The sequence below is a fragment of the Oncorhynchus kisutch genome, linkage group LG11 (genome assembly GCF_002021735.2).
Source record: "Oncorhynchus kisutch isolate 150728-3 linkage group LG11, Okis_V2, whole genome shotgun sequence".
Lineage (NCBI taxonomy): Eukaryota > Metazoa > Chordata > Actinopteri > Salmoniformes > Salmonidae > Oncorhynchus > Oncorhynchus kisutch.
The window spans coordinates 6,838,973-6,852,045 of record NC_034184.2 but is presented as its reverse complement, the minus strand read 5'-3'; the positions used below and the strand labels follow the sequence as shown (position 1 = coordinate 6,852,045).

The 13,073-nt window shown below is 45.0% G+C and overlaps 1 protein-coding gene across 2 annotated transcripts in view; it reads right to left on the bottom strand.

Moving 5' to 3' along the window:
• The window catches only part of LOC109898966 (serine/threonine-protein kinase WNK4), a 98,155-nt gene that overhangs the window by 12,697 nt on the left and 72,385 nt on the right, over positions 1 to 13,073 (bottom strand). For both annotated transcript variants that reach the window (XM_031835225.1, XM_031835224.1), the window contains exons 13-16: positions 12,726 to 12,899; positions 3,119 to 3,173; positions 2,785 to 2,928; positions 50 to 1,080 (exon numbers count right to left, since the gene is read on the bottom strand). In XM_031835225.1, the coding sequence (XP_031691085.1) occupies positions 50 to 1,080; positions 2,785 to 2,928; positions 3,119 to 3,173; positions 12,726 to 12,899 (1,404 nt within the window). The remainder of the gene's footprint in view (positions 1 to 49; positions 1,081 to 2,784; positions 2,929 to 3,118; positions 3,174 to 12,725; positions 12,900 to 13,073) is intronic.

Below are 13,073 nucleotides of genomic sequence, written 5' to 3'. Positions count from 1 at the left end.
ATTACTTGTCACTGTCAGACGGTCATGTAAGATCTAGTTGGTAACTTACTGTGCTTTCCGGGCTGTCTGGGGCCGAGGGGGACAGGTCAGACCCTGACGCAGAGCTGGACACATCAGACTGGTCTTGAGGAACCATGTAGGATCCTTGGGAACTATTCTGTAAATGGCTTAGGCGTTTGGAAGACACTGTTTGCAGTGACATCCCCTGTGGGTTCCTTGGAGGGGTGTTGTAGCCCATCATAGAGGGAGATATGTGGTTATGCTGCCAGCTGGGGTGTCTGTTTTGAGAGTACATAGACCCAGACCCATCCCTTTGCATCTGTGGTGGGATGTCTGCTCCCTGGTAGACACTGTGCTGTTTTCCTTGACCAGGCATCCCACCCTGAGGGTGGGGGACCTCCACTGGAGCTGTCTGGTAGTGGGGGGAGTAGATGGATGGGTAGCCAGACTGCGTGTGGGTTAGCTGGGGGTGGAAGCCTGCTATGGAGGGCATCCCTTGGTTGGCCAGGCTGTTGGCAGGGATGAAGGAGTGGGCCATGCTCATCGCCATGGAGATCACATTGGCCAGGGAGAAGAGGGGCTGTGTGTGGGAAGGCCACATGTCAGAGTGCTGGGGGTGAGCAGAGGGAGACAGAGGGTTCCCTTCCTCGCTGTACTCTAAGGGGCTCGGGGCATCAGAGTGGTGGCCCCCGGAGAAGGCTGGGGAGTAAACGGAGGGGAACATGGGGTTGCTGGCAACCCGTGTGAGGGGAGAATGGGCTGGTTTTGGGGAGCCGGGGTTCACTGGATAAGGGAAAGGGAAGTGTGTGTGGCCCATGAAGGGGGGCATGTGGTAGTGCTGCTTGGGATGGGGGTGCTGCTGCTTGGGATGGGGGTGCTGCTGCTTAGGATGGGGATGGAGGTGCTCTGGGGAGAACATGGATGCTGGGTGGTGCTGCTGTGGGTGGGGGTGCTGCTGCTGGGGGTGCTCTGGGGAGAACATGGAGGCTGGGTGGTGCTGCTGGGGGTGGGGGTGCTGCTGCTGGGGGCACTCTTGGGAGAACATTGAGGCTGGGTGGTGCTGCTGGTAGTGAGGAGAACCTGGAAGATAGAAACAAAACAGAACAATTTATGTTAGTGATTATCAAATTCAACTAACTTTTATTTACTGAGAGGGAACGTTATGTGTGGTGACAGATTGGTAGACACAAAACAACATAACATTACCTAACTCAGAAATACCACTTGTGTAAAAAGAAATCCTTACAAAACCTCAATGTGTTCTTTACAATGTCCTCATACAGACTCTTATGCCAACGCCTAGAGAACACCTTAGGTTGTAAAAGAGTGGGATACTGACTGAACGAACACAGAGACTAGTGAATTATATTATTCTTGCTCCATCTCACTCAGATTTTGGATTGTTCCTTCTGCCCTACTGCCAAGTGACATCAGGCATTTGGAACATAAATCCCTCATGTGCGGTGGTTTCCATGGCAAATGGCAGGGTTTTGAGGTAATCACTGAGTCACTGAGGTAATCCAGCCACTAACACACCAGTCACTGAGGTAATCCAGCCATTAGCATGCCAGTCACTGAGGTAATCCAGCCACTAACATGCCAGTCACTGAGGTAATCCAGCCACTAACATGCCAGTCACTGAGGTAATCCAGCCACTAACATGCCAGTCACTGAGACAATCCAGCCACTAACATGCCAGTCACTGAGATAATCCAGCCACTAACACGCCAGTCACTGAGGTAATCCAGCCACTAACATGCCAGTCACTGAGGTAATCCAGTCACTAACATGCCAGTCACTGAGGTAATCCAGCCACTAACACGCCAGTCACTGAGGTAATCCAGCCACTAACACGCCAGTCACTGAGGTAATCCAGTCACTAATATGCCAGTCACTGAGGTAATCCAGCCACTAACACGCCAGTCACTGAGGTAATCCAGCCACTAACACACCAGTCACTGAGGTAATCCAGTCACTAACATGCCAGTCACTGAGGTAATCCAGCCACTAATGTAAATTCAGATAGAAATATAGTTTGGGCAACATAGTTCCAGCAGGCATTGTGAAACTAGACTGTGCTGTGGCTGTGTCCAGCAGAGTACAGAGAGACAACAGGGGTAGGAGGAAGGGGGGATATACTTCAGATGGCCTCCAAATCTTGGAAGGGGACGTTGTGTGTTCTTTAATTGACTTTAAATGCTTCCATCTCCTCCAGTGGGGGGGGGGGCTTTCTTGGAAAGAGGGGGAGTGGGATTGTTTGTGTGTTTGTGTGTGTGTCTGTATGTGTATGCGTACGTTTGTGTGTGCATGTGTGCTAGAAAACAGAAAACAGTCTGGGAAAACTTATGCTTCACAGTGACTGCATTCACCTCTCGAAAAGAGGCAACAAGCTTCCTTCAGATGAGGTAATTACCTAAGAGGCCCTGGGACAAGGCTGGCACGGCACCACTGAGGCACAAAACTGGGCTTTGAGGTGCAGGGAAAGTTAGTTGGGACCATTCAAATGTCCTGACAATACTAAGAACGGGGTCTGAGGAGGGAGGGGTTTTACGACAGTGTCGGGCCCGGTTTGTGTTCCACTGCCAAGATGAGGATGCATCCCAAATGGCATGCTATTCCTTTAATAGTACACTACTTTTGACCAGGCTTTGGTCATGCCCTATAGGTCATAGGGTGTCATTTAGTCTAGAACAGTCCTCTCTCTGTGGTGAACAGTAAACAATGCTAAGTCTCTTCACGTGGGCCTGTGGGGAGGAGGAGAACTAGGCTGTTACAGTACAGTACCTGGGGCGTTGTGGAAAGACTGGGAGCGTAATAGACGTCTCCATGCAGGTAAAGTCACGTCTGCTGGGCTGAAGAAGTCTCCTCCATCAGCGGGACGTAAGGGAGAACCATGCACGCCTACACTGGGGTCAGCCATGCTGAAGTCTGGGAGAACAGACAGATACAGACAGTCAGTTTCAGTCATTGAGATGGACATGCACATTGGCAAGAAAATGCATGTCTATTTACCATACAAACCCTAGTGAACATACAGTAGGTGTAGGGAGGTTAAATATGAATAGAGACCAAGCAGCACAAGATGATACTGAGAAGAACTGAGGTTTTGTTTTCTTACCTGGTAGAGAGGAGGCAGAGTGTGTCCGCTCCACAATGTGACTGTGAAGATTAGGCTGGAAGAGAGGACACAGATATACACAGTGAGTTAGAGATTGTCTGGTAACTATTTCAATACTTTTTAACCAGTAGTTCTGAAAGTAGCGCTCATGTGCCAAAAGTGGTCCCTGAAAATTGCGTACTACATCACACATGAGCAGATATGTGCACCACATAATTTCTCTCTCTCTCACTCTGCTGTGTGTGCATATTGCTAGGTGTCACTCAAATGGCGAGGGGCTGAAGCTCATTGGCTAGAACTTACATTACTAGGGGGCTGGCCCAAGTTGGGGAAAATGTAACGAAAATAGCGCAGCACAGCTTTCAAACTAATTGAGGTAAAACAGTAATTATGCTCATAGATTATGCATGTATGAACTACACATTGACACATGCAGCCCAAAGCGAGAGGTTTAAAAAATATTTAGTAGTCGCCAAAGTTCCAGAACATTTCTTTAGTAAACATTAACATAGGACATAAATCCAGTGGGTTTGTTGTGAGAAGTCAGTTGCATTAAGGCAGGGTCATTTTAATGATGAGGCCCATTTGAATAACGACCCAGTAAGACAATCATTAACAACTATGTGGTGTTCCCATTACTTTGCTTTGGTTTAAATCTTTTAACCACCATAATCTGAACTAATAACTAACTTTAAACCGTCCTAAACAGGAAACAAACTAACGGTTCCACTAACGGTCTGTATGTAGCCAAACGTAGCTGCTGCTCATTTTGGTATCTGTACTGATGGCGCAAAAGCCATGACAGGGAGACATAGTGGAGTGGCAAAGTGCGTGCAAGCAGTTGCTCGCCATTTGGGTACACTGCAGCATCCACCAAGAGGCTCTTGCTGCCAAGGGAATGCCTGACAGCTTGAAAGACGTTTTGGACACTACAGTGAAAATGGTTAACTTTGAAAGCAATGCCCCTGAACTCCTGTGTATTTTCTGCACTATGCAATGATATGGGCAGCGACCATGTAACGCTTTTACAACATACAGAGGTGCACTGGTTATCAAGGGCCAAAGTATTGACACGTTGTTTTGAATTGAAAGACAAGTTTACATTTTCTTTACTGACCATAATTTTCACTTGTCTGACCTCTTGCATGATGATGAGTTTCTCACACAACTGGCCTATCTGGGTGATGTTTTTTCTTGCCTGAATGATCTGAATCTAGTATTAAAGGGACTCTCCGCAACTATATTCAATGTGCGGGACAAAATTGAGGCTATTATTAAGAAGTTGGAGCTCTTCTCTGTCTGCATTAACAAGGACAACACACATGTCTTTCCATCATTGTATGATTTTTTGTGTGCAAATGAGCTCAAGCTTACGGACAATGTCAAATGTGATATAGCGAAGCACCTGAGTGAATTTGGTGCACAATTACTTAGGTACTTTCCCAAAATCGATGACACAAACAACTGGATTCGTTATCCCTTTCATGCCCTGCCTCCAGTCCACTTACCAATATCTGAACAAGAGAGACTCATCGAAATTGCAATAAGCGGTTCTGTGAAAATTACATTTAATCAGAAGCCACTTCCAGATTTCTGTATTGGGCTGCGCTCAGAGTATCTTGCCTTGGCAAATCGCGCTGTGAAGACACTGATGCCCTTTGCAACCACATACCTATGTGAGAGTGGATTCTCGGCCCTCACGAGCATGAAAACTAATTACAAGGACAGACTGTGTGGAAAATTATTTAAGACAGACTCTCTCCAATACAATCCAACATTGCAGAGTTATGTGCATCCTTTCAAGCACACCCTTCTCATTAAAATAGTCTCCAACATTCTACTCAGCAAACTGGATGTAGTCTATCACAGTGCCATCCGTTTTGTCACCAAAGCCCCATATACTACCCACCACTGCGACCTGTATGCTCTCGTTGGCTGGCCCTCGCTACATATTCGTTGCCAAACCCACTGGCTCCAGGTCATCTATAAGTCTTTGCTAGGTAAAGCCCCGCCTTATCTCAGCTCACTGTTCACCATAGCAACACCCACCCATAGCACGCGCTCCAGCAGGTATATTTCACTGGTCATACCCAAAGCCAACACCTACTTTGGCCGCCTTTCCTTCCAGTTCTCTGCTGCCAATGACTGGAACGAATTGCAAAAATCACTGAAGCTGGAGACTTATATCTCCCTCTCTAACTTTAAGCATCAGCTGTCAGAGCAGCTTACCGATCACTGTACCTGTACTGTACCTGTACACAGCCAATCTGTAAATAGCACACCCAACTACCTCATCCCCATATTGTAATTTATCTTCTTGCTCTTTTGCACCCTGGTATCGCTCCTTGCCCATCATCATCTGCACATCTATCACTCCAGTGTTAATGCTAAATTGTAATTATTTCGCCTCCATGGCCTATGTTGTAGAGGCTTACCTTAAAGAACACCCTCTGTGTTCTGTGCTTCTACACCTGCATTGCTTGCTGTTTGGGGTTTTAGGCTGGGTTTCTGTACAGCACTTTGAGATATCAGCTGATGTACGAAGGGCTATATAAATAAATTTGATTTGATTTGATATTTATTTCCTTACCTCCCTAATCTTCTACATTTGCACACACTGTACATAGGTTTTTCTATTGTGTTATTGACTGTACATTTGTTCATGTGTAACTCTGTGTTGTTGTTTTTGTCGCACTGCTTTGCTTTATCTTGGCCAGGTCGCAGTTGCAAATGAGAAATTGATCTCAACTGGCCTACCTGGTTAAACAAAGGTGAAATAATTTTTTTAAAGACATTATTAACCTGTGGGGAGTTATTCACAATTTTCGGTGAACAAATAAGGTTTTTTATGTAAGATGGTTAAATAAAGAACAAAATGATTGATTATTATTATATTATTATTTGTGCCCTGGTCCTATAATAGCTATTTGTCACAGTTTTTTTCATATTTAGGACTAACTTATTCCTTGCCACCATTTCTGAAACTAACTGCAGCTCTTTGGTTAAGTGTTGCATTCATTTCAGTCGCTGTGGTAGCTGACGTGTCTAGTCAGTGTTGAGTCATCCGTATACATAGACAAAAAAATGTAAAAAATGATAGAAGTAAGGGGCCTAGAACAGTTGCCCTGGCAAATTCCTGATTCTACCTGGATTATGTTGTAGAGGCTTACCTTAAAGAACACCCTCTGTGTTCTGTTAGACAGGTAACTCATTATCCACAATATAGCAGGGGGTGTAAAGCCATAACACATACATTTTTCCAGCAGCAGACTGATCGATAATGTCAAAAGCCACACTGAAGTTTAACAAAACGGCAGCCCCCACAATCTTTTTATCATCAATTTCTCTCAGCCAATCATCAGTCATTTGTGTAAGTGCTGTGCTTCTGGAATGTCCTTCCCTATAAGTCTGTTGTCAATTTGTTTACTGTAAAGCGTTGGTCGGCTAGTCGAGCCAGTAAAGGGGGCTTTACTATTCTTAGATAGGGGAATTACTTTTGCTTCCCTCCAGGCCTAAGGGCACACACTTGCTAGTGGGCTTAAATTGAAGATGTGACAATATCGTCCGCTATTCTCCTCATAAATTTTCCATCCAAGTTGTCAGACCCCGGTGGCTTGTCATCGTTGGTAGACCACAATAATTTTGTCACCTCTTCCACACTCTACGTAATTCAAAATTAACGCTAGTCTTTTATAATTTGGTCAGATACACTTGGATATGTAGTGTTAGTGTTTGTTGCTGGCATGTCATGCCTAAATTTGCTAATCTTGCCAATGAAAAAAGTTATTCAAGTAGTTGGTAATATTAGTGGATTTTGTGATGAATGAGCCATCTGATTCAATAAATGATGGAGCTAAGTTTGCCTTTTTGCCGAACATTTCATTTTAAGGGACTCCAATGCTTTTTACTATCATTCTTTATGTCCTTTATCTTTGTTTCATAGTGTAGTTTCTTCTTCTTTTTAATTCAGTTTAGTCAAATGATTTCTCAATTTGCAGTACGTTTGCCAATCGGTTGTGAAGCCAGACTTATATGCCATTCCTTTTGCCTCATCCATCTCAAACATACATACTGTTTTTACAGTCACTTTCTTAATGGGTGCCTGCTTATTATTAACTGGGATAAGCAATTTCATGAATGTGTCAAGTGCAGCATCTGGTTGCTCCTCATTACACACCACGGACCACCAAATATTTTTTACATCAACAACATAGGAATCACTACAAAGCGTATATACAATATTAGGCCTACAGCTTGGAACTTTGGTTTTCCTAGATATGGCTACTACATTGTGATCACTACATCCAATGGATTGGGATACTGTTTAAAGCACATTTCTGCAGCATTAGTAAAGATGTGATCCATATATGTTGTTGATTTCATTCCTGTGCTGTTTGGAACTACCCGGCTGATAACCTGAAACAGGTTTGAAGCTTTCTCTTGAGTGGGCAGCCTGATGAAAGCCAGTCAATATTTAAATCACCCAGAAAATATACCTCTGTTGATATCACATACATTATCAAGAATTTCACACGTTATCCAGATACTGGCTGTTAGCACTTGGTCTATAGCTGCTTCCCACCATAATGGGCTTTGAGTGAAGCAGATGAATCTGTAGCCATATTACTTCAACAGTTTTTAACATGAGATCCTCTCTAAGCTTTACAGGAATGTCGTTCTGAATATAAACGGCAACACCTCCACCGTTGGCATTTCTGTCTTTTCTGTAGATGTTATAACCATGTATTGCTGCCACTGTATCATTAAAGGTATTATCTAAGTGAGTTTCAAAGATTGTCAGAATAGGAATGCCATCTGTTACTAGCAAATTATTGATTTCATGAACCTTGTTTCTTAAGCTACATATGTTAACCTGGGCTATTTTAAAATCTTTTCTGGAATACTTGATTGTTTTCATTGCTTTACTGGGAAGCTTAGCAGAGGTAGACATGCCATGTTATTGATGTTAGTGCAGGGTGAGCTACACACAGTGGACTTCCTACTAGGGCACACCGCCTCAGTGCTACAGTACAACTCTGGTTCATAGGCACATGATTACTGCATAAAATAGCTGTGGGATCAGCAGAGGCATTCGGGGCAGTAAGAGGGACATAAATTAGGTTACTGATATTGTGTCTTCCAATGCCCCTGAGATAATGTACATTTTCTGAAGCATATGACAACTCAGCAACAAAATAGGATTAACACCCACAGAGTTGCAATAGTCTCATAGCCAGTTATGGAGGGCTAAAAGTCTGCTGAACCATTCAATGTCACGATTTAGGGAGGACAGGGGGACAGATATATTGTGGGGCATTTGTTGTGGGGTCAAGTAGTGACACAAACAGTTATTTTTACAATCCATCTTCAGCTGTTCTGAGCTGCCCTTCATAATGTCATTGAATCCCACATGAACTATGATAGACTGAATTTCCTGATGCTGGTTTTAAAGTGTTTGGGAGCAGCTTATTCATGTCCTGTACCCATGCTGAGACATTTCTCCCCATTGAACTGCCCAATACAACAGCCGGAGAAGGGAATGTAGAAATCCACCCATTCTTACCACTCACACAATTCGTTGAACCTTTCATGGGCCCATGAGATGCAGGATAGCGTATGCCCACTGCTCAAATTGATAGGTCCAGACATCCCACTGCAAGCAGTGCCCCATCAGATCCATCGAGGGGAAAGGAGCCGAACTCGATGACGAAGCTACTGCTGGAGTCAACATAATGGAGTCAGCACCACTGTCGCAGACACAGGCAATCCCAGTGATGAGGGTGCAGGTAGATCAGGCACCAATGCAGAGAAGCTATTCCATAAGTCAATCTGCTACGAACCTCTCACAGTTACTCCCATCCACTAAGCATCATGCCGCAGCCTTTGGTTTCCACGAATTGTGACAGGGAACCAGCTCTTTTTGGAACATCATTCTTGCTGTTCTCCGTCTACTTCACTACAGGATGGAGGAGGAGAAGCAGAAAGGGGCGACTTCCTTTGCAGGCATGTTCCAGGAAGCACCTGCCATTCAGATAGGGACAGATGACAAGGCGGGGAAACATCCATCAGACCCGAGCGGTGTCCAGCCATAGGTGTTGAGAACAAGAAAGTTCCAGTTTGTGTTCTCCCTATAAGTTTGCATAGAATTTAGATTTGTTTGCTAAGCATAGCCAAGTCATTCCTGTAATCCTCCGCTAGCAAACAATTTCTGCATTGGAACTCCGAATTGTCAATATTGTCGTGAACAAGAGCGCAATAAACACAGCTCTACAGAGCTGGAAACATTCATTAGCTACTTCAGACAAAGCGGGTTCCATTGCAACCTAGCTAGCTAGCTGGCTAGTTGATTGCAGGTGTTGACATAGGTGACCGAGTTTGTGAGCTGAGTCGGTGACCCCCGACAGCAGCGTGCCTGTAGCTCCACCACGGTGGTAATAATTCCTCAATATGTAACGTTAGCCTTGATTTTTATCCGATTGAGAATCTACCTACGAATGTCATCTCTCGCAACAGACAGGTTCAGTAACACCACAGCAAAAGCAGACGGTGACGTCTGACGCCTCCCCCGGGGGGAAACAAATTGTCCAAATTGTCTAGAAACGTATAAGGCCATATGGGGTTTCAGTTAAAGATGTGGTAGGGTCAGCAGCCTGTTTTCAATCAGGTCCTGGTCCGGAGCCAGGAAGGAGAGATTTCCAGGACTGCTTGAGATAATTATGTACCCAGGGGGTAGTATGTGTAGGAAAAGGAGTTACCGGTCCTCCCGACCCACATGAAACAGCACATTGTTCTCCACTATGGACATCCTAGATCTGTTTACTGGAAGGCACAGCACAGCATACATGTTGTTCTCTGGAGATAAGAACATGTCCTGGCATTACAGAGTATCCTCTCCTGGCTGCCCCTGTCTACTTCTGAAATGTCTCCCTATTCCCTATATAGTGCACTACTTTAGACCAGAGCCCTAAACCTAAAGGTAGTGCACTATAAAGGGAATAGGGTGCCATGTGGGATGGAGACCCTTTCTCAGTGAACCACTCTGAACCTAAATAATGGTCTAGTTACTGTATATTATTAGAGCTGGAATGTAATGTACACAAGACAGTGGAGAGGAAAGAGGGAGGCCTGTTGGTGCTTCCACTAATGACATCATAGGATTTATATGAAGGTTCAAGAGCTTTTTAGTACCACCATGTTCTGATTACAGTGTTACTCATATTGCTTTCTCCATAACTCCTAAACCCAGGAATCTTCTTAACTTTTAACTAATGCGTTTGAGCCAATCAGTTGTGTTGCCACAAGGTAGGGGGGTATACAGAAGATAAAAGACCAAGTCCATATTATGGCAAGAACAGCTCAAATAAGCAAAGAGAAACGACGGTCCATCATTACTATAAGACATGAAGGTCAGTGAATCAGAAAAATGTCACGAAGTTTGAACGTTTCTTCAAGCGCAGTCGCAAAAACCATCAACCACTATGATGAAATTGGCTCTCATGAGAATGGAAGACCCCAGAGTTACCTCTGCTGCAGAAGATAAGTTCATTAGAGTCACCAGCCTCCGAAATTGAAGCCGAAAAAAATGCTTCACAGAGTTCAAGTAACAGACACATCTCAACATCAACTGTTCAGTGACTGTGTGAATCAGGCCTTCATGGTCGAATTGCTGCAAAGAAACCACTACTAAAGGACACCAATAATAAGAAGAAACTTGCTTGGGCCAAGAAACACGAGCAATGGACATTAGACCGGTGGAAATGTGTCCTTTGGTCTGAAGTCTAAATTGGAGATTTTTGTTTCCAACCTCCGTGTCTTTGTGAGACGCAATGTGGGTGAATGGATGATCCCCACTTGTGTATTTCCCACCGTAAAGCATGGAGGGGGAGGAGGTGGTGTTATGGTATAGGGGTGCTTTGCTGGTGACACTGTCTGTGATTTATTTAGAATTCAAGGCACACTTAACCAGCATGGCTACCACAGCATTCTTCAGCGATACGCCATCCCATCTGGTTTGGGCTTAGTGGGACTATCAATTGTTTTTCAACAGGACAATGACCCAACACACCTCCAGGATGTGTAAAGGCTATTTTTTACCAAGAAGCAGAGTGATGGAGTGCTGCATCAGATGACCTGGCCTCCACAATCCCCAGACCTCAACCAAATTGAGATGGTTTGGGATGAGTCAGACCGCAGAGTGAAGGAAAAGCAGCCAACAAGTGCTCAGCATATGTGGGAACTCCTTCAAGACTGTTGGAAAAGCAGTCCAGGTCAAGCTGGTTGAGAGAATGCCAAGATTGTGCAAAGCTGTCATCAAGGCAAAGAGAGGCTATTTGAAGAATCTCAAATATAAAATATATTTTGATTTGTTTAACACATTGTTGTCTTTGGTTTAGGTGATTTTTGTATTTATTTAACTAGGCAATTCAGTTAAGAACAAATTCTTATTTACAATGACGGCCTACCAAAAGGCAAAAGGCCTCCTGCGGGGACAGGAGCGGGGAATATAAAATTAAAATTAAAGTACAAACCACACACCGGCTCTGATGCTCGTCGGATGTGGCAGGGTTTGAAAACTATTACAGACTACAAAAGGAAACCCATATGCAAGCTGCCCAGTGACACGAGCCTACCAGCCAAGCTTTTATGCTCGCTTCGAGGCAACCAACACTGAGGCATGCACAAGAGCACCAGCTGTTCTGTACTACTGTGTGATAACGCTCCCGGTAGCCAATGTGAACAAAACCTTTCAACAGGTCAACATTCACAAAGCCGCTGGGACAGACGGACTACCAGGATGTGTACTCAAAGCATGCGTGGACCAACTGTCAAGTGTCTTCACTGACATTTCAACCTCTCCCTAACCGAGTCTGTAATACCTACATGTTTCAAGCAGACCACCATAGTCTACATCGGTAGCCATGAAGTGCTTTGAAAGGCTGGTCATGGCTCACATCAACAGCATCCTCCCGGACACCCTAGACCCACTCCAATTTGCATACCGAATAAACACCTCCCTCTGCAACTGGATCCTGGACTTCCTGACGGGATGCCCCCAGGTGGTAAGAGTAGACAACAACATGTCTGCCACGCTGATCCTTAACACTGGGGCCCCTTATAGGTGTGTACTTAGTACCCTCCTGTATTCCCTGTTCACCCACGACTGCATGGCCAAACACGACTCCAACACTATCATTACGTTTGCTGACGACACAACAGTGGTAGGCTTGATCACCGACGGCGGTGAGACGGCTTATAGGGAGGAGGTCAGAGAACTGTCAGTGGTGCCAGGACAACAACCTCTCCCTCAATGTGAGTGAGCAAAAACGAAGGAGCTGATCGTGGACTACAGGAAAAGGCGGGCCGAACAGTGGAGTGGGTTGAGAGTTTCAAGAGAGCATCCTGACCAGTTGCATCACCGCCTGGTATGGCAACTTCTCGGCATCTGACCGTAAGGTGCTACAGAGGGTAGTGCGAACTGGGGTCAAGCTTCCTGCCATTCAGGACATATATAATAGGCGTTGTCAGAGGAAAGCCTATAAAAATGTCAGAGACTCCAGTCACCCAGGTTATGGACTGTTTTCTGCTGCCATCCTGAGCTGGTACTGACCTGTGATGCATACAATGAGTTGACCCTGTTGTGGAATTGTGGGCATGGCGCTCCATGGCTGCCGTCCACGTGGACCATGTGCTCCTTCATCAGAGTCTCCGCCCTCTTGATGATGTCACCCATGCGGTGGATGAAACCCTCCTTCTCCGATGGCAGGATGAACTCATTGTGTACCTGGAAAATACACACGCCATGAATAAATCAATAACACATGTCTGCCTGTTTGCCTGTTTGCCTGCCTGCCTGTCTTTGTATGTACACTACCGTTCAAAAGTTTTGGGTCACTTACAAATGTCCTTGTTTATGAAAGAAAAGCTATTTTTTGTCCATTAAAATAACATCAAATGG